At 39.6% G+C, this 23,975-nt stretch overlaps 1 protein-coding gene across 1 annotated transcript in view; it reads right to left on the bottom strand.

The window, feature by feature from the left end:
* Positions 1-23,975, bottom strand: part of LOC140945498 (uncharacterized) — a 26,058-nt gene extending 2,083 nt beyond the window's left edge. Inside the window, exons 1-18 of the mRNA XM_073394515.1 lie at positions 23,839-23,975; positions 23,452-23,554; positions 21,708-22,079; positions 20,893-21,041; positions 20,168-20,422; positions 18,472-18,636; positions 17,683-17,784; positions 17,119-17,244; positions 16,667-16,763; positions 16,334-16,555; positions 14,492-14,868; positions 13,615-13,782; positions 10,010-10,135; positions 9,494-9,613; positions 7,541-7,631; positions 6,683-7,057; positions 4,633-4,761; positions 3,700-3,933 (exon numbers count right to left, since the gene is read on the bottom strand). Of these exons, the coding sequence (XP_073250616.1) occupies positions 3,700-3,933; positions 4,633-4,761; positions 6,683-7,057; positions 7,541-7,631; positions 9,494-9,613; positions 10,010-10,135; positions 13,615-13,782; positions 14,492-14,868; positions 16,334-16,555; positions 16,667-16,763; positions 17,119-17,244; positions 17,683-17,784; positions 18,472-18,636; positions 20,168-20,422; positions 20,893-21,041; positions 21,708-22,079; positions 23,452-23,554; positions 23,839-23,919 (3,292 nt within the window). The 5' untranslated portion in view covers positions 23,920-23,975. The remainder of the gene's footprint in view (positions 1-3,699; positions 3,934-4,632; positions 4,762-6,682; positions 7,058-7,540; positions 7,632-9,493; positions 9,614-10,009; positions 10,136-13,614; positions 13,783-14,491; positions 14,869-16,333; positions 16,556-16,666; positions 16,764-17,118; positions 17,245-17,682; positions 17,785-18,471; positions 18,637-20,167; positions 20,423-20,892; positions 21,042-21,707; positions 22,080-23,451; positions 23,555-23,838) is intronic.

Here is a 23,975-nt window from a genome sequence, read left to right as displayed (position 1 = left end):
GATTATAAGCCGGGGCATGCGCTACTTATACCTTCAAGGAATACAGCATAAATGAGATGTACGATCGTGAACTAGAGATTGACTAATTTGAGGACATTACACTGTCGCATGTCGAAGACGCGGCACCTCTGATAAGGGTAGTGAAAGAACTTAGTGACTACAGCCAGGAGCGAAGTATGTGTACCAAATGCGCGCAAAGTTTGGTTTCCAGTGAAAGCCACGTTTAAGTTTTCCTGTTAAGTGTTACAGGTTTTGTTCATTTGAAACAAAGATAAGGTCATTTCGAGGCTGGAAATAAGCCCTTCCCTTTAAATAAGCGACCCCTTCGATCTCAAGTCAAAAATTAAATAATCGCCCTGGGCGCTAATTCAAGCATATACGGTACCTCTTATCTTCCTTCAAAAGAAATCTTCTTGATCTTCCAACGATTATGAAAATGTGTAAAGATATATAACACAAACAAACAAACAATAACAGACGGGCAGTTATGCTGGTACAGTCTCGCCACTCGATATCAATAATTCAGTTTTTTCATCGAGGGGACCTCTTAGGACAAGAACTGAGGTTTCTTGAGGTCTCCTCACCATTTATTCTACACTATATTCTTTATTATTCATTTAAAATAGTTCTCCATTTCTGATTGGCTTTAATCCGCTCACTTATTCTTCATAACCAGCTGGCGCTGACAAAATTTGGAAGATGCGAGCAACAAACCGTCGATGCGATGGTATATTGCCCCAAAGTACAATCGCAGCCTCGTTGCCATTAAATATGGGCATGATCTCGTTATCAGTTGTTATGCTTCTCCTCAATTCTGTGTGTTCGCCCATTCAGCAAGCACGATATAGTGATGTCAGCATTAACGAGTTTCGATAAACCTTTGAAAGTTCACAGCTCGCGTAAAGTTTCTTTCCATGCATACCATTTTATGGAGATGTAAACTAAAGTTACCGCCAAAATGACTCCAAAAGGGAACTTAAAAAAGCCTATAATCGATTTATCTCGAATGATACACACGACTTACGTGACCCGTATTTTCCTAAAAGTGTTTTGAACATGACGAACGAACACTGTAAATGTGAGGGGCAAAAACAGTATAATGTGGTACATTATATATTAGTATATATACACACTCAGCGATCTTGGTGATTTAAGCTATCTGATTGGTTCGCTACCTCGGACTATTCAACAATATTCACCTCCTAGCGAGTGGATAATGTGTGAGCTCGGTGTTTTTCCCATTTTTTTAGAGAACGATCTTTTAAAAGTCGACAAAATCCTAGGGCTGACTTTTTTTAAGGCAAGAAAAGACTTGGAAGGATTCAAGACGGTGTTTTTTTAATTTACTGTAGCTGAGTTTTGTGCTCGATGGGTTGTTTACAACTCCCGTGTATTCGGGTAGAAGAAGCCGTTTCGTGAACAAGAAAATTTTGGCTCAAAAATCGAAGTTTATTTATGACAAACAAATTTAAAAGGAAATGTTTGCAGAAATTCTACGTTTCAAGTAAACAGGAAAAATAATGATACAGGAAGACGACGTCTTACCTCGAGCAACCGAGCCGCCATTTTTGTCAGCACTTCATGCGAAGAACGACACAACAAACCCTTTTGGCGATAAACTTGGCGAGTCAACAGAAAACAACAAAGCTCTACTTTTCTTCTCAGGTAAGGAAACAGTTCAAACTTTTAGCGGTTCCATTTAAGCCATTACGCTGTTGTTTGCGAAATGATAAACTTGTGAATTGCCATATATGTTTGAAAATTCTGCAAAGATCTATTTTAAACTTACGCGTGATTTGATCTGGCAATCAAATCGTGCTTTTTAATGGTTTCCGCTGTGATTTTGTTGAGATCACTTCGTGTGTATATACTAAAACAATTATTCTTTTCAATCTCGGTGAATAGAAGCCGCTTTCGCGGCTCGGTAAATATTTTGCCACTATTCACCTCGATTTTAAAGAATAATTGTTAAATATATAGTATATTACAGTATAATATATATTATTAAAAACTGAATCATTGGATAATGCAATTCTAGCATTTTGATTGGCTTAGCCGTTATGGTATATATTGTTTTAATTCATTTCTTAGAATACTAGAAATGTAATTTCATCGAAAGAAAAAAGACAAAAACAAACAAAAAAGCCACGAGAGCTTGTTTGAAAGTTTGTCGAAAAACACATCAAAACACATGGAACTAAAGTACCTTAACCAGCTACGAAAGAAGACAAGTGTTGTTTCTTCATGATCGCGAAGCCATGGCGCCGATCGAGTCACTCGCCGATAGATAACCGCGGCTTGTTTATCCGACATCAAGAATATAAATCACAAGTAACCAGCTACAAATACAGGCTATGCAGCCATTCACTAGAGCAATCGAGGCGGCAGTATAGCTTCTTTTCTCGTTCAGCAAAACCAGCTTGTGGCTTCAAACAAATGCACAACAAGCGACTGAGGTAATAGTTTTTCTTCGTTGTTCTTACTTTTATAACTGCACCGAAAATCCAACTTCACAGTAATTTCGACGGCTGTCACTTAAAAATTCTTTTCCTTCACATTATCTGCCAGGTTTTTTTTATCTGTTCTGCTGTGTAAAATCCTAGAATCCCGATAAGATTTTAAAAACTAATGTTCATCGCTACAATGTTTTGATTTTTCATTCATGCAGTCCAGGCGAGTCCGTTGGCGCGTTGACAGTTTTGATAGACGTGTGACATGTAAATAGCGGAAGTCCCTTGTCTTTTCCCGTTTGTTCTAGTCGGGGAGATTCAACGAGATTTTGTGGGCGTTTTTAATAAAACAATTATTCCACTCGCGCTTGTTGGATATGAGATGATTATAGCCAACTCGGCGCGACGCGCCTCGTTGGCTGTCTATCATCTCATATCCAATGCGCCCTCGTGGAATAATTAGGCTGATTTAGCAACAGAACGGGAACGTCAGTTGACGATGGCGCGCGCAAATCAAACAACTGGCTTGACCAATGGCAGAGCGGCAAATTGGACACCGGAAGTCGTGTTTATTCCTTTCCGCGCGCTTTCCCGTCGCCAACTGACGTTCCCGTCCCGTTGCTAAATCAGCCTATTGTTAATTAGTATCATGGTAAAATACGTGATATCGATCGTTTCATCTTTTCGTATTGTTTAAAGTGCGTGCCGATGAAATCAGACTTTTTTGGGTCAAAATGCAAAACAATTTATTCCTTTAAGTTAAGGAAAAATACCAAAAAAAATCTTAAAACTGAATATTTTTATCGTGTGGAAAAAAATAACGCTTTTTCACGTAGACTGTAGACCGCGCAGTCGGCAGCCCAATGAACCTCCACTATGGGGTTCTTGTCTGTATTTTAAGCTGATTTCCAAAATGAACTGTAGGCTCTTAGCCAATGAAAAGACATATAGTGAGTACAGTGCATGAAAATAATACATATTTTTTAAAAGTCTTTTAACACAATTTTTGTAATGAAAAGTAAGGTAGTAGGTGCAGAGGGCCATGTTACCTCATTTTCCAAAGATTCAATAGTCGATGACAACATGAAATTTCAACCTGTTTAGCTGGCTAAAACCACGCCTTCATTGCAGGGTCAACAGATTCCATATTGTCCACCATATTGCTCACCTGTACATTTACATATAACTTCTTAGTGCTAGTAGCGGAAAAAGTGTTATCGTAATATCTCTGTTTACAATGCGCACTTACCCCAAGATTTACTAGTGTATCCTCCGAAAATATATCTCCCGACCCTTATTATTGTCACAGTCGGGCCCTTGCCGTCACATCCGTAGTGAAATGAACGTGCAGCCCAGCCGTACACGGATGCACGCCAACAGTGTTTCCAGAAAGGATTGACGCTTTTTGCCACTGGTTTAAGCCAGTTAAGTAACAAGGTCAAGTGGTTTATGTTGCTTCCCACAATAGCAGAGTCTTGTAATCCTGAAAAGAAGGTCGATTGCAATAACTATGGTGCAAGAATGAATCTGATTTGGTGTCAGAATAACCCAACACATTTTGTGCAAGACAAATACGATGTTGGACGAAAACTTGGATCGTTTAACGGGCGTAAAAGAGCGTAATCCCGCTTCGCCCATCCTCGGACTCCCGGTAGACGCTGCTAAGAGGGTCTCTATGGAGTTAAGAGCTAGCCTTAAAACAGCCAAAGATTTTGGTCCATTGGTGTAAATGCGAAAATTTTAGCCGTTAGTCGTAAAAACAGTTAACAGTAAGAAATTTATTCAATCAAAATAATTGTGTCTCAGTTACAGCCGGTGCAACGCGGGAAGCCTTGATACCATTAATCCCGTCGCGACGCAGACCTCCTTGGACGCAATCCCTTGATTTGTATATAAAAAAAAAAAAAAAAATATAAAATATTTGTATATGTTAACGACAAACACAGATTTATAACAGTTCGGCAGCGATTGAAAATCTGTCAAATTGATATACCTAAGTGATCTAGCAAGACTGGAAAACAGTCTTCAGTTTACACTATAGAAGAGTACGTGCCTGAAAACCCTACCGTATGGAAGACATATAGTTTGGACAGGTTAGAAACAGTTTTCAGAAACGTTTAACTCCTATTAGTTTTCATTCAAAATGTAAGTCTCTTATGTTGTTAAAATGTCTCTTATGTACCTAGTCCGTTTATACAGTTAAATCCATTTCCCGCGTAGCCATGGTTACAGGTGCAGTTAAACGAACCCCACAGATTTGTACAATAAGCCTTTAGATGACAGAACTTGTTGCCGCTGCACGCATTCAGGTCTGTTAAAGCATAAACAAGAAAACCAAAAAAAAATTTCAAGAAAAAAAAAATATTATAAGGTGTAAAGCAATATTTGATTCTTATTACCAAGGTAATCATGGCAAACGCTTCAAGAGAGCTAAAAACATGGAGAAAGACAGGGAAAGAATAAGAGCGGTCAAGAGACTATAAAGGGGACAGAGAGGGCATCCCCCATATACACCCTATTCCATAGGTAATTCGTCTCGAGTTATTTTTAGAATCGGGATAAAGTTACCTCGCGCGAGGCGTGGATGTTTCGTGGAGGTTTCGCATGACCAAACGCCGAGCACAACATGTCGGGCGAGAGGCAATGAAAGCGTAAAAAGATCGAGAGCATTCCTGAATATTGAAGCGAAATGAGTCGGCGCTCACCTGGGAAAAAGGAATCGCTGGACTCTTTGACAACCCGTGAAATCAGTTTAACTCGAAGTTGTCGTAACCTCAGTGTTTTAATAAAATGAGAAATTTCGCCGGCCTATTGAAACCAGTCGTTGGTACAATTTAGGGAGTTTAAGATCCAACGACGCGGACGACAACTAGAGCGTCAAAAAAACAATAGGTTTAATTAGCAAAACAACAACTTCGCACGTGCAACACACTTTTTTGTTCATTTCTTTCCCGTTTTTGCACGAAATACGACGTGAAAATGCCTAATTTCGCGTTTTATGGAGGACGTAAATAAGCAACGACGAAATTTTATTTCTCTTTCTGAGCTTCATTTCGTGAAGGACGCGTGGCTCTCAGCGTGGGTCATCCACGCGGAACACATTCGCGCTATGTGATTGGCTGTTGTCTAATCCCCCTTGAGATCTGTGGTGTTAAAAATAACTCGAGACGAATTACCTATGGAATAGGGTGTATATGGGGGATGCCCTCTCTGTCCCCTTTATAGTCTCTTGGAGCGGTGGATGTGCTATCTGATATCGAGACAGGAAGATGTAGTTCAAAAAAAGAGCACAGCCTAGTTTTTATTAGTATTCACCAAATCAGTGGATAGCAATTTTCGCGCGTTCTGATTGTCTTCCGTAACTCGGAATATCCTTGGATATTCACTGTTTTGGGACAGGATTCTGCGTCTCGTTTCGCAACAGTTTCGAAAGATGAAATTTTAGCGGTAAATGAAGCAGCTGCACCAACAAATACCAAGAAAGAGAACAAATTTGGTTTGTCGGTGTTTACTGGTCAGTAGAAAAGAATTTTCTTACTGAATTTGGAACAAAACCATAACAATTGATCCCTGAAACACTTTCAATTTAAACGCAAACAAACTCTAACTAAGCGACGTCTTTTATTTACAAAAAAAGTTCCTTTTTGATTTTTATCCGACTGATTTCGTATGTAAATACTAAAACAAATAACCCCTCAGGGTCGGTTCATAGCGCTCGATATATACCCCGACGCTTCGCGTCTCGTTATTAGAGCCACCACTATTCTCCTCCCCTTTGGGGGATAGTTGTATGATAGACGGACTTTGATGTATCAAGGGTCTATAACCGGGTTCCAAGCCTGTTTGCAGATGTTTTTCTACTCTGATTTGATGAAAGCGAGAGCGAGCGTGAAGCACAGAAAATAGAGGTTCTGTGAACAGGCTAGCCTGTTCCAGGTGTTTAGTTAGTGGAGAGCAGAGCGAAGTGAAGAAATCGAAGAAAAACGAAGAGGGAAGACTGTTTTCTTCACTCCTCTCTTTACTTCGCGCTGCGCGCTGGGACAGGCTACAACAAACAGGCAAAAGACCGGCTTGTTGGCGGGTGATGTTTATAAAGTTCTTCAGCATGCACGAGGTTGTTGAAACAGCAGTCATTCTCACCGCCAACAGTCTTAAACGGGACTCAACTCACCCGGATTATATAACCTACTTATAAAAAAGACTTCTTGGTTGTTTATGTAATTTCCATTGACCTTTTTTGCAGGTATACTGATGACAGTCACTGCACTTCACGTCATTCCACTTGTAGTTGTGTCCAATGCCAAGTGTATGCGCACAGTCTTCATCTCCAACATTATTTGGTTGGTTTTTGGCCCAAGCTGTAAAGTTTCCTGGCCGGCTGCCTGCCCAGGTGAACGTTCCCTCTCTGGAAATGTCATTTAATCCCAGCCAGGACTTTGCTCCATTGAGAAGACGTTGTATAAATACGTTTTCCTCATTACTGTAGACGTTGACGAGACTTGCGTTTTTCTGCCGGCAATTAGCCAGAGCTTCGGTCCAATTTGCGCACTTCTTGCTGACTGCATAGCAAAATCCATTAAAGTAGCTCCAGCCAGGATCACAGATATCTATATGTGGTAAAAATATCAAAAACCATAAAATCAGTTTCGCGTTCGCGGATCCTTACGTCCTGGGCGTCGTCAGGTATTAACGAGCATTTTGTTAGACCCCATAAACATTACAAAGTACGTAAATGTTTGAAAACGATATTGAACGATTTTCCGCTTGCATTGTGAGAGTGATTCCCAAATAAAAACCTTCCCCCACCCTCCAGGGGCTCATCTATAAGGGGGAGGGGGGCAGTCTTATAAAAGGCCTTTTTGGGACACAAATTTGCGGGCTTATGTTCGAAGGGCTTACAAGTGACGGGGGCTTTTTATGTTCCGAACTTTTTCGGCAGCTAGTATAAAATCCGCTTTCAATGTGTTTGGTAACGAGAAAACGGGAGATTAAACGTGCACGTGTGCACAGAGCCCACGAAAATACGACCTTTGGTATGTTTATTCGAAATAACTTATCAGTTCAGAACAAATTTATTAGTATTTACTAACCTGCAAGTACTACATAACTCACTGACAAGGGATCATATCTGGTTTCAAACAACTCTTTGACACAGACTCTGAATCCAGAGGCATTGATGTTCTAAAAACAGAAAAAAACAAAACATAGATACACAGACGTCAAGTGGCACTGTTGGAGCTAAAAGAACTGGCGTTTGGCGGTGGACGAGTTCAGAAAATGACAAGTGCAATGTCCTTTCTTACTTATCACGTATATCTTATATCACGGTATTATTATTGTTATTATTATTATTATTATTATTATTATTATTATTATTATTATTATTATTATTATTATTATTATCCCTTTTATCAAAGTCTTTGCTGGTGTTCTTTTTGTGCATCAGCCGGGCGCAAACCATGCACTTAGAGCGTCAGTCACTCAAGTCAATCATTCTGTTCATACACTGAGCACCTTTCTGAGGATTCGCACAGATCCCAGCATGCAGATCTTGTGAATCTCTGTCATAGTAGTCCTCTCTGATACTTTCTTGATGTTTTCTACCATATTCACTGTACCAAGCGCACCAACAACCACAGGGATCACTACGGTTTTCATATGCCACATTCTGTGTATTTCTAGTTCTAGGTCTTTGTACTTTTTTTTTTTTTTCAGTTTACTTCAGTGCGATGTTTCTCTCTGATGGAATAGTCATATCAATCAGTTTGCAGGTGGAATTCACTTAATCTTTAAGGATGATTTCTGGTCTGTTCGCTGTTATAGTTCTATCAGTATTGACAGCTGACATGTCCCACATGATGGTGATGTTGTTATCTTTATCGTGCATTACGGTCTCTGGCTCGTGTTCGTACCATTTGTCTGTAATCTCTATATCATGATCTTTACAGATGCTCCGATGAATGATGATGATGATGATGATGATAACAATAAATTCAATTACTTGTATCGCACTATTTACACATAACGGGGAAAATCTATTAAGTAGCTGGTAATAAATATACGATATAAAATGCACTGGAATAAAAATAAATTAAACCAAATAATGTTAATGAGTAAACGTAATACAATAAAAGCTCCTAGCCAAAAATACTTAAACTTCCCGAAAAAGGTGTTTCTTTGGAGTTGTGCAATTTAGCGGGTAAACTATTCCATGAACGAAAAAAGCCTTTGGGTGGCTTCAGTAACAAACTACGATTGGAGTAAGATTGTAAGAGGACTTGGGCTTAATTTCATTCCTAATATCAGGTGGCGCCATTCCTCCAGTTGCGTTTCAGGCCAGAACGAAGAAGGGTGCTTTACAAAATTGAGTAACACGTGTTAAGGTATTTAATACTAGTATTAAATAACCAAAGGTTACGGAGTGCGGGCGCCAACGATCGAAGGTAAAAACGCTTTCGCTAAAGCGCTGTGCTTTGCACAAGTTTCACGTGACAGATCGTCAAAACACACGTGATCAGATTACGAGAGATAGAAGGTTCAAACGCGCGTGATCTAATTGCGTTATGTGCATTCCAAACATTCTTAGTGAAAGTCATTCTCGTCCCCGGAGCCCGTCGTTTCTTGGTCACGTGGTGGCTCTGGGGACAAGAATGAGTGGATTTCCAAACGAATGCTGGCTACAAACACGCGACGCATGCGTAATAACAACCTGGAGATTAGGATTGCGGGCGACAAGAGGTTCCTGCAATAACTTATTATCAAACCACGTGCACAGATTTTAAGGCGCAAAGCTGCGCTTGCACCGATGTCATATTCACCAAAAGTACTACTATGTGCAATATTTAAAATTTTACCTAGTTTTTGTCTTATTGTTCCTATCTAAATAAATTTCGTTTTAATTAATCCTTTCTTTAACATCCAGTTTTTTTGATTGTCAACGTATCTATTCACAGCGCTAATGGAAGTTTTCTTTAATGATCTGCGGAAAGCTCCGCTACCCTTGCAACTGACCTGAAATAGTGTCACACTAGAGCAATTTTTACCTCAATCCACGTGGAAATACCGTTGTGAACTGGTGCTGAGTTCCCGGATACGTTAGTGCTGTGATTGGCAACAATGAGCACTGTTGGAGTCGAGCTGTAACCTCTTGTGAATAACACGAACTGAAAAACAAGAAATACCCGAAAATATTTAGTTAAAACGTTTCACCATTCCTTCGCTAAAGTTCCACAAAACTGTGCGTAACGTTTGACAACGAATCGTATAATAACTGATAAGTGTGATACGTATTAATAATAATAATAATAATAATATACATTTATATAGTGCCTTTCTCTTAGCGATCCAAAGCGCTTTACAATCATTACAATAGCCACCTAAAAAATATTACAATTACTTATTCGTTACAAAAAAAATTAAAAATAAAATAAAATAAAAATAAAATGACAAAAAAATACAAACAAACAAACAAACAAACAAAAAACAAAATTACAAATGAAAAGCACGCTTAAAAAGAAATGTTTTGATTTTTGATTTGAAAGCGCTCAACCTATTCTTACCTTGCAGTATGCATTATTATTTTCATCCAAGGGTGGTGGGTTTGTGTTGTTGGTGCCTAGAAAATCTATGCCGCCGTGCTCTATAAACAGCGGCTTTTTCAGCCGTTTAGAAAACGCAAACCAGTTCTGCAAACAAGAATTCATCGAAATTAGTGGTTGTCAACTACATTGACTCTTTAATGATATTATAATCGTGATTCAGTCCTTTTATAATAATTGTTTTCAATACAGCGATTTTTCTGTAGACTCCGGCCGTTTGTCGTTTTGGCGGCCGATCACGTTTGATAGGGCTGTATGGCTACTACTAAGCAGGTTATTAGAACCTTCTGAAGAAGGAACTTGTTCCCCTCCACTTTAAAAAGGAAAATATATCAACCACTTTTCACATCTATTTTAATGTAATTGTTATTATTTGGGCGTCTCCCAAAGATCGCTTGTTTTGATTCAAAGTTGCAATAGGCACGCAATACGTGCGAACGTAAACAAACCAGGCGACGTGACTAGAATGTCTGCCGCGCGATTTGCCACGACACAGCACATATCCTCGTTACATGCATCGCACAGATAAGGCACAGCAAACAAATGGGGAATAGAAATCAAACGTATTGAAAAAACAAGGTTCAGTGAAACTATTAAATAATTTAGACTTTTCCTTTAGAAAATAATTGTCCTCGCACAAAAAAAGACACACAAAATTTCAGCCCCCCCCCCCTCCCAACATCTTCATACCCACTTCTCTGAAAACATAGGCACGTTAAACGTGCATGAGCTATTTTGAATTCTTCGGTCTAACCGTACCAAGAATGATGAATCTACCTTTTTCATCCTAAACGCAGATTTGGTTTTTGTGCGAAACTGGGTATTGCGCTACATAAATGAAAACGCGAAATGCTCAGCTGAGTCGATCCTCAACCTATATATTCACTTTCCTCTGCCTTTCCCTGTTACATCTGGTGCAAGTTGAACAAATTGTTAAAGTAAAATAAATTTGTACTCACCAAACGTTGATTAGAAGGAAAACTCTAAGGTTTCCTCGGAGTTTCTTAAGCCAAAATGTGACTCATCGAATACTGAATAGTTACGAAATACCAGGATTTTTATCATTGTGGTAGATGGTTGCATCATCATAATTCACGAGGTTTTCACGTGCGATTCTACTCAGTGAAGCAGTCTTTAACTCCGACAACTTATTTCTTCATGTTTTAAAAGCTATTGCTTCTTAAAAGACAAGAGCTTTTTTTAAGGCATTGGTTACAAAACGAAATAGGTCTTCATACGTCCAAGTTACTATTTATCATTGTGAAAAGCCAATCTGCATGAGATGTACAGTCACACAGCTGGCACGTGAAAGTGTTGGACTTTGCCCCCTTTCGTGGTTCGTACGTGAGGGAATTCGAGATATCACACAGTAATCTAGTAAACAGAATTATAAAAATAACTCTTGCACACAATTTGCACGTGAAGATGTTGGTCTTTGGCCCTTTTACAATTCGTACGTTAAAAAAAATGGCAAATTGTTTACTACAAAATTTTCTCAAGCGATTTTCAGAAATCAAATTAAATGCAATTAAATTAAATTAAATGCAATTAAATTATGTTTCATGCAACGTCAAGGTTGATAGCCTAACATTTATTAACTTCCAAGAAAATTATTAAACTGCCGAAATATATTTCTACTTGTATCATGTTACTCCACTAAATACAGCAGTATCTAATTATTGTGTCAACTAGCTTCTTCCAATTTTATTCCCTAACGCTACTGTTTTTATTTAAGTTACGCGTCTTTACTAAATAAAATACGTTTCAGAAACTATAATACTTAGTATGCAGGAAGGATGTATCATGTTGTTCCCTTATTATTCATTTTTTTTTTTGGTTTTGCCAGAACGAAAAAGGTCTGTTGAACTTTGTAAGCGAGAGAATAATATTTTTAAAGCTTGTTTACAGGATTAACAATACTCGGTACAGCTTTCACAAAAATAAGCTGCCTTTTTAAACCTCTAAAACCACATTTTATAGGGCGCATACTTTCGAATTAAAGTCTATATCTAAATATCAATTATTGCTTCATTGGAAGAGTTTTGAAAATATATGATCTTTTATACTCTACCCATGAGCAGGTGAAACAGAACTCATACTGACGTGCGTTGTACTGATAGCCGAATTAGGTCAGAAATGCCTTGAAGCAGCATTCATACTAAAATATGAACCCTTAAACAGCTGCATCACTGTACGCAGCGTTTGAATCATGAAGATATTTAATGTAATTCTTCCAAACACCTGTAGCCGTAATAAAAGACGAAAAAATTGTGAAGAATAAAGATGGTGGTCTCAAAGTGCCCTTGTTCGACCTTTACCAATGCCATGTTTAAATAGATGCCAAGATCTCATTGGTTCCTAAGCATCAACTCATAGTACCTTCAACCTTATTGGCTCTTGCAACAAACATCCCAACATACAAGGCCACAAAGATACAAAGCCACAAAGATACATACACTCACACCACTGACATATGAGCTATTTTTTCAAAATAGCTCAATGAACTTTCCTTTATCTACGTTATCCTCATACAAATATTATAAAAAATAACCGAAAAACAATCCTAAACAGAAAGCCTAACAACGTTTAAAATAACTACAAGTATGTTTTCGACTGTTGATAAGATCTTTTAAAACCACCACTTCGTTTTAGCTGACTGAAACTACACTATCCCTTCGTAACGAAATCAGCACACCCACAACTACCTCACAGCAACACCTAAAATCACTTTTACTTTCCAAAAAAATTAGTTTTTGTTACTTCATATTAAATTCTATGAGAAACCAGTTTCACTGATTAACAAAGTACAGTCATTATCTTACCAATCCACGTCCAATATAACTCCACGCCTTCCACTTCAAGTATCTCAACCAACCCCTAAAATATACAACGCTACTGCACTACTAACACATCCCAATACACAAAAACACTTCACACACGCCTCGTTCATTGACGCCCAAATATACGGTTCCACAACGTCTCGTTTGGTTCTCTTTTCCGCCTGTATTAAAAAAATCGTATTTTGCAATATGGGGGCCAACCAGAAAACTGAATGGTTAACTTGGCCACCATACTCAAACCTTAATATTAACCAAATAAAATGAACGTATATACCTATAAAGGCATGAAATTTTTTAAGATTAACAAATAAATTTTGAGGAAATGAATTGAATTGAATTGGCACAAGTTGGTAAATGCGAAAGATTGTACGATTAATTAAAGGCTTGGTTTCCATACACTCGTCCAGATCGTCTTTATAGCCTCAATCAATGTACTTCGACGACTTGGACCGGATCCCGACGTTCTGAACGAATATTTAAAACTTCAGTCGTATCCAGGCAATTGCGATCGCCTCAATCGTTTGGATAGTCTCGCAACGCATCAGAAGTGTTTCTATATAACTGTGTCGATAGTCTGTCTGAGACGACTTGGGCTATTATGCCGGCTATTATGTTGCCCAAAGAATCGTGCTTAGCGACAACTTTTCATGAAAGAAATGATTATCCAGGTCTCTCTTTCCGTTTAAGAGCAATAAATATGCCTCTAGTTTTACTTCTGACACATACCACACTAATATCCTCGTGTTTACCATCGAAGTTTTGCAGTTCTCGAAGACAAACTTGAAATGAGCTACTTGTTACGTCTTCGGTCCAGATGAGAGCGGCATCATAGTCTTGACCTGTTTTCAGGTGCTCTGAAGTCACAAGGACTACTGGGGCCTCAGTGAAATTTCCCTGATGAAAAAGCGAATGAGTTTGTCAAAATTGGAATGTTCTGAAAATAACAACAACTAAAAAGCAATTTGAAAAAGATTGAGTTAAGGAGGGTATTTTACGCGCACCGTCCACTTTAATCATAAAAAACTGGAAAATTGAGAAATTGGAAATCGCAATAAAAAATGTTTTCCTTCCACACGAGTTCACACTAGTCCTACTAAATTTCAAAACGCATCTTTTTGGGCAAAAACGAATACAGTGAGTTTTTAGAGATCTATGAAAAGCATTTCCGAAAAGTGCGGTTTTGGGTGAACAATTCATCATGTTTAGTGTGGACGAAAGGCTGTAAGATAAATCAATCCATCGTGGTGTTCACTCGACGGGACCTTACAAGTTTTTAAAGAATGTTGAAAGAGTGATATAGATGGTTTAGGATTATTGGAAAGAAAAGCGAGCGAGGATGTAAAGAAAGAACAAAAATTCCATACGGTATTGCACATGTTGCGGTCTGCCACTAGGTTTTAGGTAATATGCCGATATAAACTATCAATTACGTTAACTTTGCGCATCATTTTACGATGATTTTCCGTTTGTTTAGTATTTGTGTTTCATGTAGCAGACACCAATTAAGCCCATGCAAAATTCCCTTCATCGTCATGATTATTATTCGGCACTTCTGCATACAAAAAAAAACCGTTCGTGAAACATTTAAATGTTCCCATCATACCTTGGGAAACGTCACTTTCTCGCAGTTTGTACCACTCCACCATTTGGGCAAATTAACCGTTCCCGTAAGTGCTTCAGGAGGTCCTCCTTGATAGGCAGCCCAATCAATGCTGGCGAAAGGGGTAAATTTCTCTTTTTTCCTTCCTGCTTGCAAGGCACAAACTGTAAAGTTTTTTGGGCTGATGTTTTCTGTCCATGCAGTCACCGCGTCGTGGACTTTAACAGAGTCATTCAATTTGATGTGATTGACAGTTATTTGGACATGAACCTGTTTATCCGGGTAGAACCGGTATGGTGGAAATGTGACGGTCTGACAACTTGAGTCGAGCCATTCTGGAACACGGAGAAGGTCCTCTCGGCCCCGCACAATAGGAAAAACTGTTCAACAAAAACATTATCAACTTAAAATACTATTTGGTTCATGTAGTGCTTATAATCATATTTACATAATTATCTATTTGATTGTTTTTGTATTGTATTGTCTTCTGTTAGTGTCACTGACCTTCCTTGTAATTCAGCCTTTAGGCTGCGAGAGGGATATCAATAAACTATTATTATTATTATTATTATTATTATTATTATTATTATTATTATTATTATTATGTGAATAATCTCATGATTTCAATGTCTCTAATTCATATGCGCTGCGCTTCCGCTCAGCTGGATACCGATGCGCGCCCAAGTTTGCTTATGCCGTATTTTTTGGGGGGGAATATTTTCTAGTGAGCTTGCGTTGCTTATTCAGTTGTAGTGTTAGGAATTTCCTTTTTGTTTTGTGTTGTTAATGACTACTACAAAAATGTCCTGTGATCAGTACATGTGCTGCTCTTTTTGTGGGTGGCCATGGCCACTCCCTAAGGATTTAAAAGAGTAAAAACTAATGGTCCATTTAATCGCATTTTAGGCATTATACTGATGATTACTTCCTCCATTTAGATATTTACAGGAGCAACTTATATTTACAGTCTGTCGCCCATGAATTTATTTGCTAGAGCTCTTATTGTATCCAGTACTTTCACATAAAGCAACAGTGCTGACAACAACGAGGATGCGTAATAACGTGACTTTGTTGAGCAGAGCCACTTCAAATTGGGTTTTTGAAAATTTCGCTACATCTGCAAAGCCACGAGGGATGTCAATCCGTCTCACTTTGTTCATGTTTCACCAAATATCAGCTTGGTGTTACTCCAAGTTATTTTATTGCAGCATAGCGTGAACTGTCGCAAGACCTGAGCTTATACATCTTCGTATGGGGTTTTAGGAGTACTCTGTTATAAATAAACGGAGGGGCCTATACCCGCCAGGGCTTATAACTAGAGTAGAAACAGCACTTCGGAGATTCTTCGGAACATCTTTAGCAGTAACTGATCATAGTAAGTTTTACATTTACTGGTTATTAAGGTATTCCTGGGCCCAGTTGTTCGAAGGCCGATTAGCGCTTAACCTAGGGTTAAATTTAATCCTGGTTTAGTTTTCTTGTGCTCAAAAGCATTTTCTCGGATAATTTTCTCTGTTATTTGTAGAGCTTCCAATCATCAACCTGTAGGCAAAAAGAATTGAAACTGAAATGCTTTTTAAGCTTTCATATCTGAATTCAAATCTCGCACTAACCCTGGGTTATCTTAACCCAGCTTTGAACAACTCGGCCCTGGAGACTAATTATCGCATTTTTACCATAATTCTGCGTGTTTTATATAATGGGAAGCAGGTTTTCAAAATCTACCACATTTTACCATTGTTTCAGATTTAAAACGTTAATAAAAAATGGTGGGGGGGGGGGGGGGGCCTTATATCCAGGGGCAGCTGAAACGGCTTAGAAGCGGCAGTTTACGGTCTTGCTTACCTTCACAGCTTCCCGGATGGTAGATACGGGGGTCGCTCTCAAGTCCTTTGCAGTAACCGAGCTTCTGCCAGCATTGATTGTCGTATGTCGTACCACTCGCACTGCACACTTGATCTTGATACGATGGACATTGGTCATTACATTCACAGCGACCGGCATACGCATTATATGCTTTGCAGACTCCAAATCGAGGGCATTGCACGTTAAGGCAAGGATCTATGTCTATGTTGAAAATAGAAAGGGATGGATATTTTAGTAGAGTTGAGTTTAAAGGAATTTCAATTCAACCAACGAGCGCGGAGCTTTCTCAAAGGGCCTAAGTCTAAAACGTACCTCCAACAACAGCATAGGCTACAATAAGTGGGTCATGGATACGACCAGATCCACTGAGGTCTTTAACACATATCCTCATAGATTGCAAGCCAACGTTCTGCAAAGAGAGACAAGTACAAGCAAGTTATTATAATACAAAAGAAGTGCGTTTTCACTTTAGCAGATTCTAATTATGCTGGTGAGAATCGTTTTCATGCTAATAGGGAGAACAGCAGTAAGAAACGAAAAAAAAAAAACGTTTCTTTTCCATTATCATATGTTATGTTATTTTTTTGCACTTGCTGTAATAAAAAATATAATAATAATAAAAACCTGGCGACAGGTTAAAAATAAAAAAAAAGAGAACGGCAGGAAATGAACACACCTAAGTGTAACCGTGGTTTACAATTTAAAAGTTTTGCTATTTGGGAATGTCTAATGACGTGAGTATAGAGAACGAAACACAAACCTACCTCCACCCAGGTCGAGATTATGTTATTTTCCGGGAGAAACCGCCCCTTCGCCTGGCGATCGTATCGGTGATTGACAGAAACAAGGACAACTGGCGACTCGTGGAATGTTTTATTGAAAGAAACGTCCTGTAAGAAAGAAGGAATTCAACACGATTAAGAATCGTAGCCTGCGTAGCAAACGTAATTTAACCTCAGTGTTAGTAACGTCTGCGAAGTGTGCCGATATCCTTGTTCTGCGGATTCCTTTCCGGGGTTTTCTTTCCTTCCTTGGATATCCTTGTTCTGAAATACGTTTTGTATTTCCCATCAACCTGACTGTCAAATCGACAATGGCATTTTAAACAGACCAATTATGGCGCGTACTCAAATCCTGTTAAACAGGTAGGGGCCCAGACCAAGGACTCTTGCGCTGTTTCGCAGACGGACGTAACAAGAGATAGTTTCGACCGGTGGCAGGGGCTAAAGGATCGTGGTTCTCATCGATTAACGTAGTAAAGCACAAACAAAACACTCAAGTAGTTTGGTCTTTGTTACCTTGACAGCTAATTGACAGCTACCACTCACCTGGCAGAAGCCATAGTTGTCCTCAGCTGACGGGTATCCGTCATTTGGAAAGAACTTTTCTCCGGCAGTCACGTTGTCAAGCCTGAGGAATGCGAACCAGTCCTGTCGGTGAAAGAAAACCAGAAACGTATAATGATCCAAGGGATCATTTGATGGATTCGCCCTAAGTGAGAAGTAAGTGCTAATGTTGGCTTAGGGGAGGAGTAAGTGGGCAGTTTCCCAGAAACGTAAATGATCCAAGGGATCATTTGATGGATTTGCCCTAAGTGAGAAGTAAGTGTTAATGTTGGCTTAGGGGAGGGGTAGGTGGGCAGTTTCCCAGAAACGTGTAATGATCCAAGGGATCATTTGATGGATTTGCCCTAAGTGAGAAGTAAGAGCTAACGTTGGCTTAGGGGAGGGGTAGGTGGGCAGTTTCCCAGAAACGTAAAATGATCTAAATTAAGTTGGAGAATTCATCATCATTTTACTGTTTTAGTTGATATCCTTCGAAGCACTGGTTAGCTCATGCCTCATATCAAGAGAGGTTGTTACTTTTCCCTTTCCGGTTTTTGCAGAAATTCTAAAAACGCATTAACCTCAAAAAGATAACCTGTTAAACACTGGCATAGTATGTGGTCCTAGAGATCTGCTAAGTACAAATTAAATATAGAAGGACCTAATATGGAGCCTTGTGGGACGTCAGACACTACCTATTCCTAGATCACAGCTGGTGAAATGACGATGGATTCCCGAAAACAAAAAAACATATCTATGTTACGTGTATACTTTATCGTTATTCCCACGTACCACAATTGTATCTCTGTGTTTTCCATCAAAAGGCAAGAATTCCCTGATGCAAACTTCTAAACCTTCAGAATTTACATTCTCCAACCATACATAAACAGCATCAGTTGGCTTTGTACTGCGGCCGTATTTTGCGGAAACAAACACGTACGGCTTAGAGGCAAAGCTCTGGAAGACAAAATACGAGGTCAAATGAGCCTATGGACAATGAAATGGACGTAGATTGACTGAAATTTGATCCATCTGTTAATCCTTGACAGAGGCCTTGGTTTTGACAACGTTAACAAGGGCGGATAAAGGGGTGGGCCCAGGAGGCCCATGCCCCCCGTTTTGTGCGGGAATTTTTTTCTTTTGTAAACGTGTGTCGGATGGTACGTCGAGCTTTGTTACTTAACTATATTTTCTTAAATAAACATTGTTAATACTGGAGAAAATGTATCGAATGTTGTTCGAATCATCCGCCCTTATAAACTAGCTTCCAACCGACAAACTGAAAGATGCTACTGATACCTGCCAACTTGCAGAAGCTTTAAAAGTCTTCTCAAGAGAAAGTTATTCGTCACTATTTGCCCGATCTTCCATTGCCAAGCAGTGCGTCTCAGGAGCCAGAGCTGTGGAAGCGCTTTGGGTATCGTAATTTTATTTCAAATTTACTAAGAATACAGCACAGTTTCACTAAGTTTATATGTACTCATGTACATAGTTATGAAACGTTTTTTCAGTCGTACGCGAAGGAAACCATTTCTGTCTTGCGATATGTGTAAGTGGTTGCTTTCATTTTCAGGATCAATAGAACAGAAAAAGCCTCCATTTTACAAGAAGAATTGGCAGCCTGCAACAAAGGCCTATACTCCAAACTCCACACAATTCTGCGGCTCCTAATGATCGGCCATGTCACAAGTGCAACTGTGGAACGTAGCAACTCATCACTGCGCTTTGTAAAGAGTTGTTTTAGAAGTACCATGAGAGAAGACCGCCTTAACGCACTGTCGCTGCTCTTTATTCACAAGGACGTTGCTCTGTATTATGATGCAATTATTGACGACTATGCCAAGCGCAACAAGAGAAGGATGACATTTATCAATCCCCTGCAATGATTTTACTTGTGATTGGTCTTAGAGTCACGTCCTTGGGATGCATTTCCTTTGTTGAATTTTTTTACTATAAATCTTCTTTGCATCTGTGTTCGAAGCCTAGATTTTTGGTCGCAAATGACCAAACCTCCCGGAATGCATGCAGTAAATATCCTTCTGAAACAAACTGGATTTGACAATTTTTCAGGGAGACAATATTGCTGCCTTTGCTGGGAGGTTGTGCTCCCGCCGCAATCGCGTCGGCTCCTGCTAGCATCGTAAAATTTAAGCGTCCAGAATGCACTAGATTGCATCTCAGAGAACTTCAATCTCAAAAATTTTCGCGGAGGCCATGCGCCCGAAACTCCCTAGAAAAGTGCGCCGTTCGCAGTCCTGATGGGCGCTATCGTGCTCATATTACCACTGTATACAGTTACTATATTTCTAGGTCCCCTCTATCACAAAATCCTCCGTCCGCCACTGATTGACGTTAACGTGTTACATACCAAAAAACCTTGAGAAATCACAGAAAGCACAATGTCATTCCTGCTAAAAAGTGTTGTTCTTACAAGCAGCACTTTTGTACTTTATTTTCAACAGATCGTTAACTAATTTCATGATCTAACCTGAGAAAAGGCCACTTTTTCACACTTGGTTTCTGTTGTCCATATTCCACCAAGAGCAACGCTTCCATGCGTTACATCTGTGCTTGGCTGGTCTTCGAACGCTAACCAGTTGATCATTCCCGTGTCGTTTTCATTACCCGCCGTGCGCGAACATAGTTTAAATCCAACTGTATTGATGGATTCTGCCCACAGAGCCGAGGGCGTGTGAGCCATCGACGAGTTTTCTTCATGATTCAGTGACACAAAAACGCGGACCTGAAATGCATCGGTTAGAAATACGTATAAGTAAAAACAGATAAAGCGCTCCTGTGCCGTTGATATGCCACTGTCAGTCAATCGAGGTACTTGTTCTTAGTCGTTTTGATCGACCGTTGTAACGTTTTTTTTTGTCTCCTTTACAATATTATTTTCACTAAGAAAATACCGAGTGCTTCTATGGTCTAACTTGAAGTCATTTCAACTGAGAAATCGCTATTCTGCGATTAACTCCAACAGGAAACTGTCTGGTAACATTACCCAAAATATGGCGAATTATTATCATTTTTTTTCGATTCTTGACTCTTAGTTGATGAAGGGTTGGAATACACATTAGTTCCTTGACTCATTTAAAATTCCCCGGGGAAGCCTTGTTCATTAATTTAACGATAACGTAAAGTTTAAGCTCATAGCTCAGTCCATTTTAAAAGTGCGGAAACACATCTTGGTATGCAGTCATAAATACTTACAGTCCGTGATCCAACGAATTCGCGATGAAAAGTCACATCTGTGCAACGTGGCAATGTACAGTGAGTCGGCACTTCACACTTGCTGCTGTTGCGACTCCATTCCTGCCTTGTCTTCGAAACGTCTACTTTTCCATTCTGATAGGAGAATCCTTATAAGATAGAAACGCAATTTCATAATATTCTTAACCCTTAAAGTAAAGGCAAGGTGCTTAAAATAAGAAAGGAAGTCGAGGAAAAGTGCCGAAGAGTAATAAAAGCAACAAAATTAAAGTCCTTAGCTACGACAACAGGACCGACACGGCTTAGTGCAGGTCCTCAAGCACCATATTCATGTGTCGCACACGAAAACTTGAAACTTTATGGCTACGGCGTAGGGGGCATTTGGCCCACAACTGCGAGACTAAGAGTGAGTAGTTTGAGTGTAATGGCAGACACCATCTGGCTGTTTGTAATGATAGTATGAGGCATCAGTGGTAGTCAGAGTCTTGTATCTGGAACGATTTTCGAGTTCGTTGTATTTGAAGAGGGGTCGGGAAAAAATCTGTCACACTCGGCTACGCTTCGGATATTTTTAATGCTTTCCTCGGTAATGTACGATGAAACATTGTGTACCGTGTTTGATACGCGAAGAAGCGAAAATATATTATCGTGTTTGAGACGTTAAAAGAGACGAGGAAGACCCGAGGAACAAATCTTCCATGCAGGATCCGAGGTTCCGGTGTCACATTGCGAAGGGGGAAGGGGTTGGTGGCTGAGGGAAGAGGAGGTTGAGAATAACTGACACAGCAGGTTATACGGGAAAATTAAATTCTCACTTGGTTTGTGTGTTCCGTTGCCGCAGTAACGAAAGTTACAAATTGGGGGCTTCCCAAGGTGGTAGACGTAGAATCCTCCACAGTTACGGACTGTGATGCTTGTTGAGTATTCACAACAATTGTTTTTGTAACGGAAACAAACTTTGCGTCGGACAGCACCCTCAGCTATTTCAGGATGACTGCCATTCAGCCAACCCGGCAGTTCTGCGCCACATCGAAACTCGGGAACACATGAATCCGCCATTTGCTTTCCAGCATCTCCCCCAAAGCGATACCATCCGTTAAGATCATCATCACAAAGGAAGTCAATACTGATGTTGTAAAAGGAGTTTGCTCTGCTGGACTCGTTAAGGAACGTGTAATGGTAACACTCTAAAATAGAACAGAACATTGTTGGCTTCCGATATTAAACCGGCGTTAATAGACGGCGCACGTCAACCGGGATTGAGGCGCAGTCTTTTAATATACCGTGAAGCCACCAAATGTGTCTCAGTGCTAAGTGCGTTTACGTGTATAGAGACGATTTGCCCAAACATTTGGGCAAAATCGCTTCCCAAGAATGCAATACGTCCACTTCTGGTCAGACATCGCTCCTTCGGTCAACCACATGCACTGCGGGTTGAACGCGGTTAGGTTTTCTGAGTGGGAGGCTATAACTATGGGCGGGACCACTAACCCGTCTGAGTGCGTAACTGGTTGTCAGAAATGTTGGCTTATAGGGGAGGGGTAGGTGGACAGTTTCCCAGAAACGTATAATAATCCATACTTAGTTCCATCATACTCATTCGAAATCATAACATGGACCTAAAACAGGGGCACCCAACGACAATTTTCGGAAGAATATCTGTTCGGAAGACTATTTGAGATCTAGAATTTTCGAAACATTTGTTGTAAAATTTCTTGCTTGCCTACCTCTCCTAGGATTTTCGAACATGTAAAAAATGGTATAATTGCCTATTTTTAACTGATTTTTACCCTAAAAAGGTCACCTAGAATTTTCGGGAGCCTTTTTTCTGGCGGAAATTTTCGAAAAAGTAAGTTTTGATCCGTATTATTTTCAGCTAGAAAATCCGAACAGATGAAAAATTTTTAGGGGATAAAAATATGCCTATATCTACCTTTTAAATACTAAAATACGTTTAACAATGTTATGTTTAAGTGGTTTTAAATTATACTCTCGTTGGGTGCCCCTGCTAAAGATCGGACCTAGGTGACTACAAAGCGAACGTCAAAAAAACAATAGGTTTAATTAGCAAAACAACAACTCTGCACGTGCATAACACGGTTTGTTCATTTTTTTTGCCGTCATCCACTACGACGCGAACTCGCCTAATTTTACGTTTTATGGATCACGCAACAAGCGACAACGAAATTTTCTTTCTCTTTCTAAATCTGGATATGGTTCTCAGGAATTCAACTCCAAACGTCAAGGGCGTAGGCAGCCCATTATAAAGACCTCTTGGCCCGGGCCTACAAATTTTTGGTTTGATCACTCTACCGCTTTTAATGAATCATGCGTTGTTGAGGTGAGCTAAAAAGCTTAAGAGCTCAAAGTGTTGGTGAGGTCAGTGCGTACTAGTCATGCGTGCAGTTTTCAGGATATGTGGAAATCAAAGTCAGCCAAGCGTGCAACTAATCGAAAAGCCGGCCACGCCCCTGGAATTGTTTGACTACATTTGAATTAAAAAGTAAGTGAGTATGAATAATCGCAATGCTATAGCTAATGTATATTTTTCAGTAATACCTTTTGCTGATATTTTAGCATCTTCATCAACTTCCTTGATTTTCGTATCTTTCCAGTAGCTCTGGTACATGTTCTTTTCTTCATGGTAGTTTGGCAGTGAACTCTGTAAAGTGAAATGAATCCGTTATCTGTTACTGACTTTTCAGATCTCTTACGATGCGGGAGTAAGAATTGTAAAGAAAAACAAAGGGAGGTTTGGAATTAAGGACTATGCGAATCCTGATCTAATGTTAAATTCTCCCTTCGATTCTCTCCCATATATGCTACAAGGCAAACTGGAAGGAGATGAATCAAAAACCACCTGAGGCTTCATTTCGTTCACCCCATCAATTTAACAATTTATACTTTAAACAGTTTCAATTTACAGTTAATAAAAGGTGGACTTACTCCTTGTACGCCGCTTATTGTGCGAGGAAGAATGACAATCGGCAATGCAGCGATAAAGAACAGTAGCATGTAACGCAGCATCTTGGTGATAAAAAAATCCCAAAATTCTGCGCTCCGATTCTCACTGCAGTGAGAAT

Source organism: Porites lutea, chromosome 8, assembly GCF_958299795.1.
Source record: "Porites lutea chromosome 8, jaPorLute2.1, whole genome shotgun sequence".
NCBI lineage: Eukaryota > Metazoa > Cnidaria > Anthozoa > Scleractinia > Poritidae > Porites > Porites lutea.
Note: the sequence above shows the minus strand (reverse complement) of the source record. Positions and strands in the feature narration are given on the sequence as shown.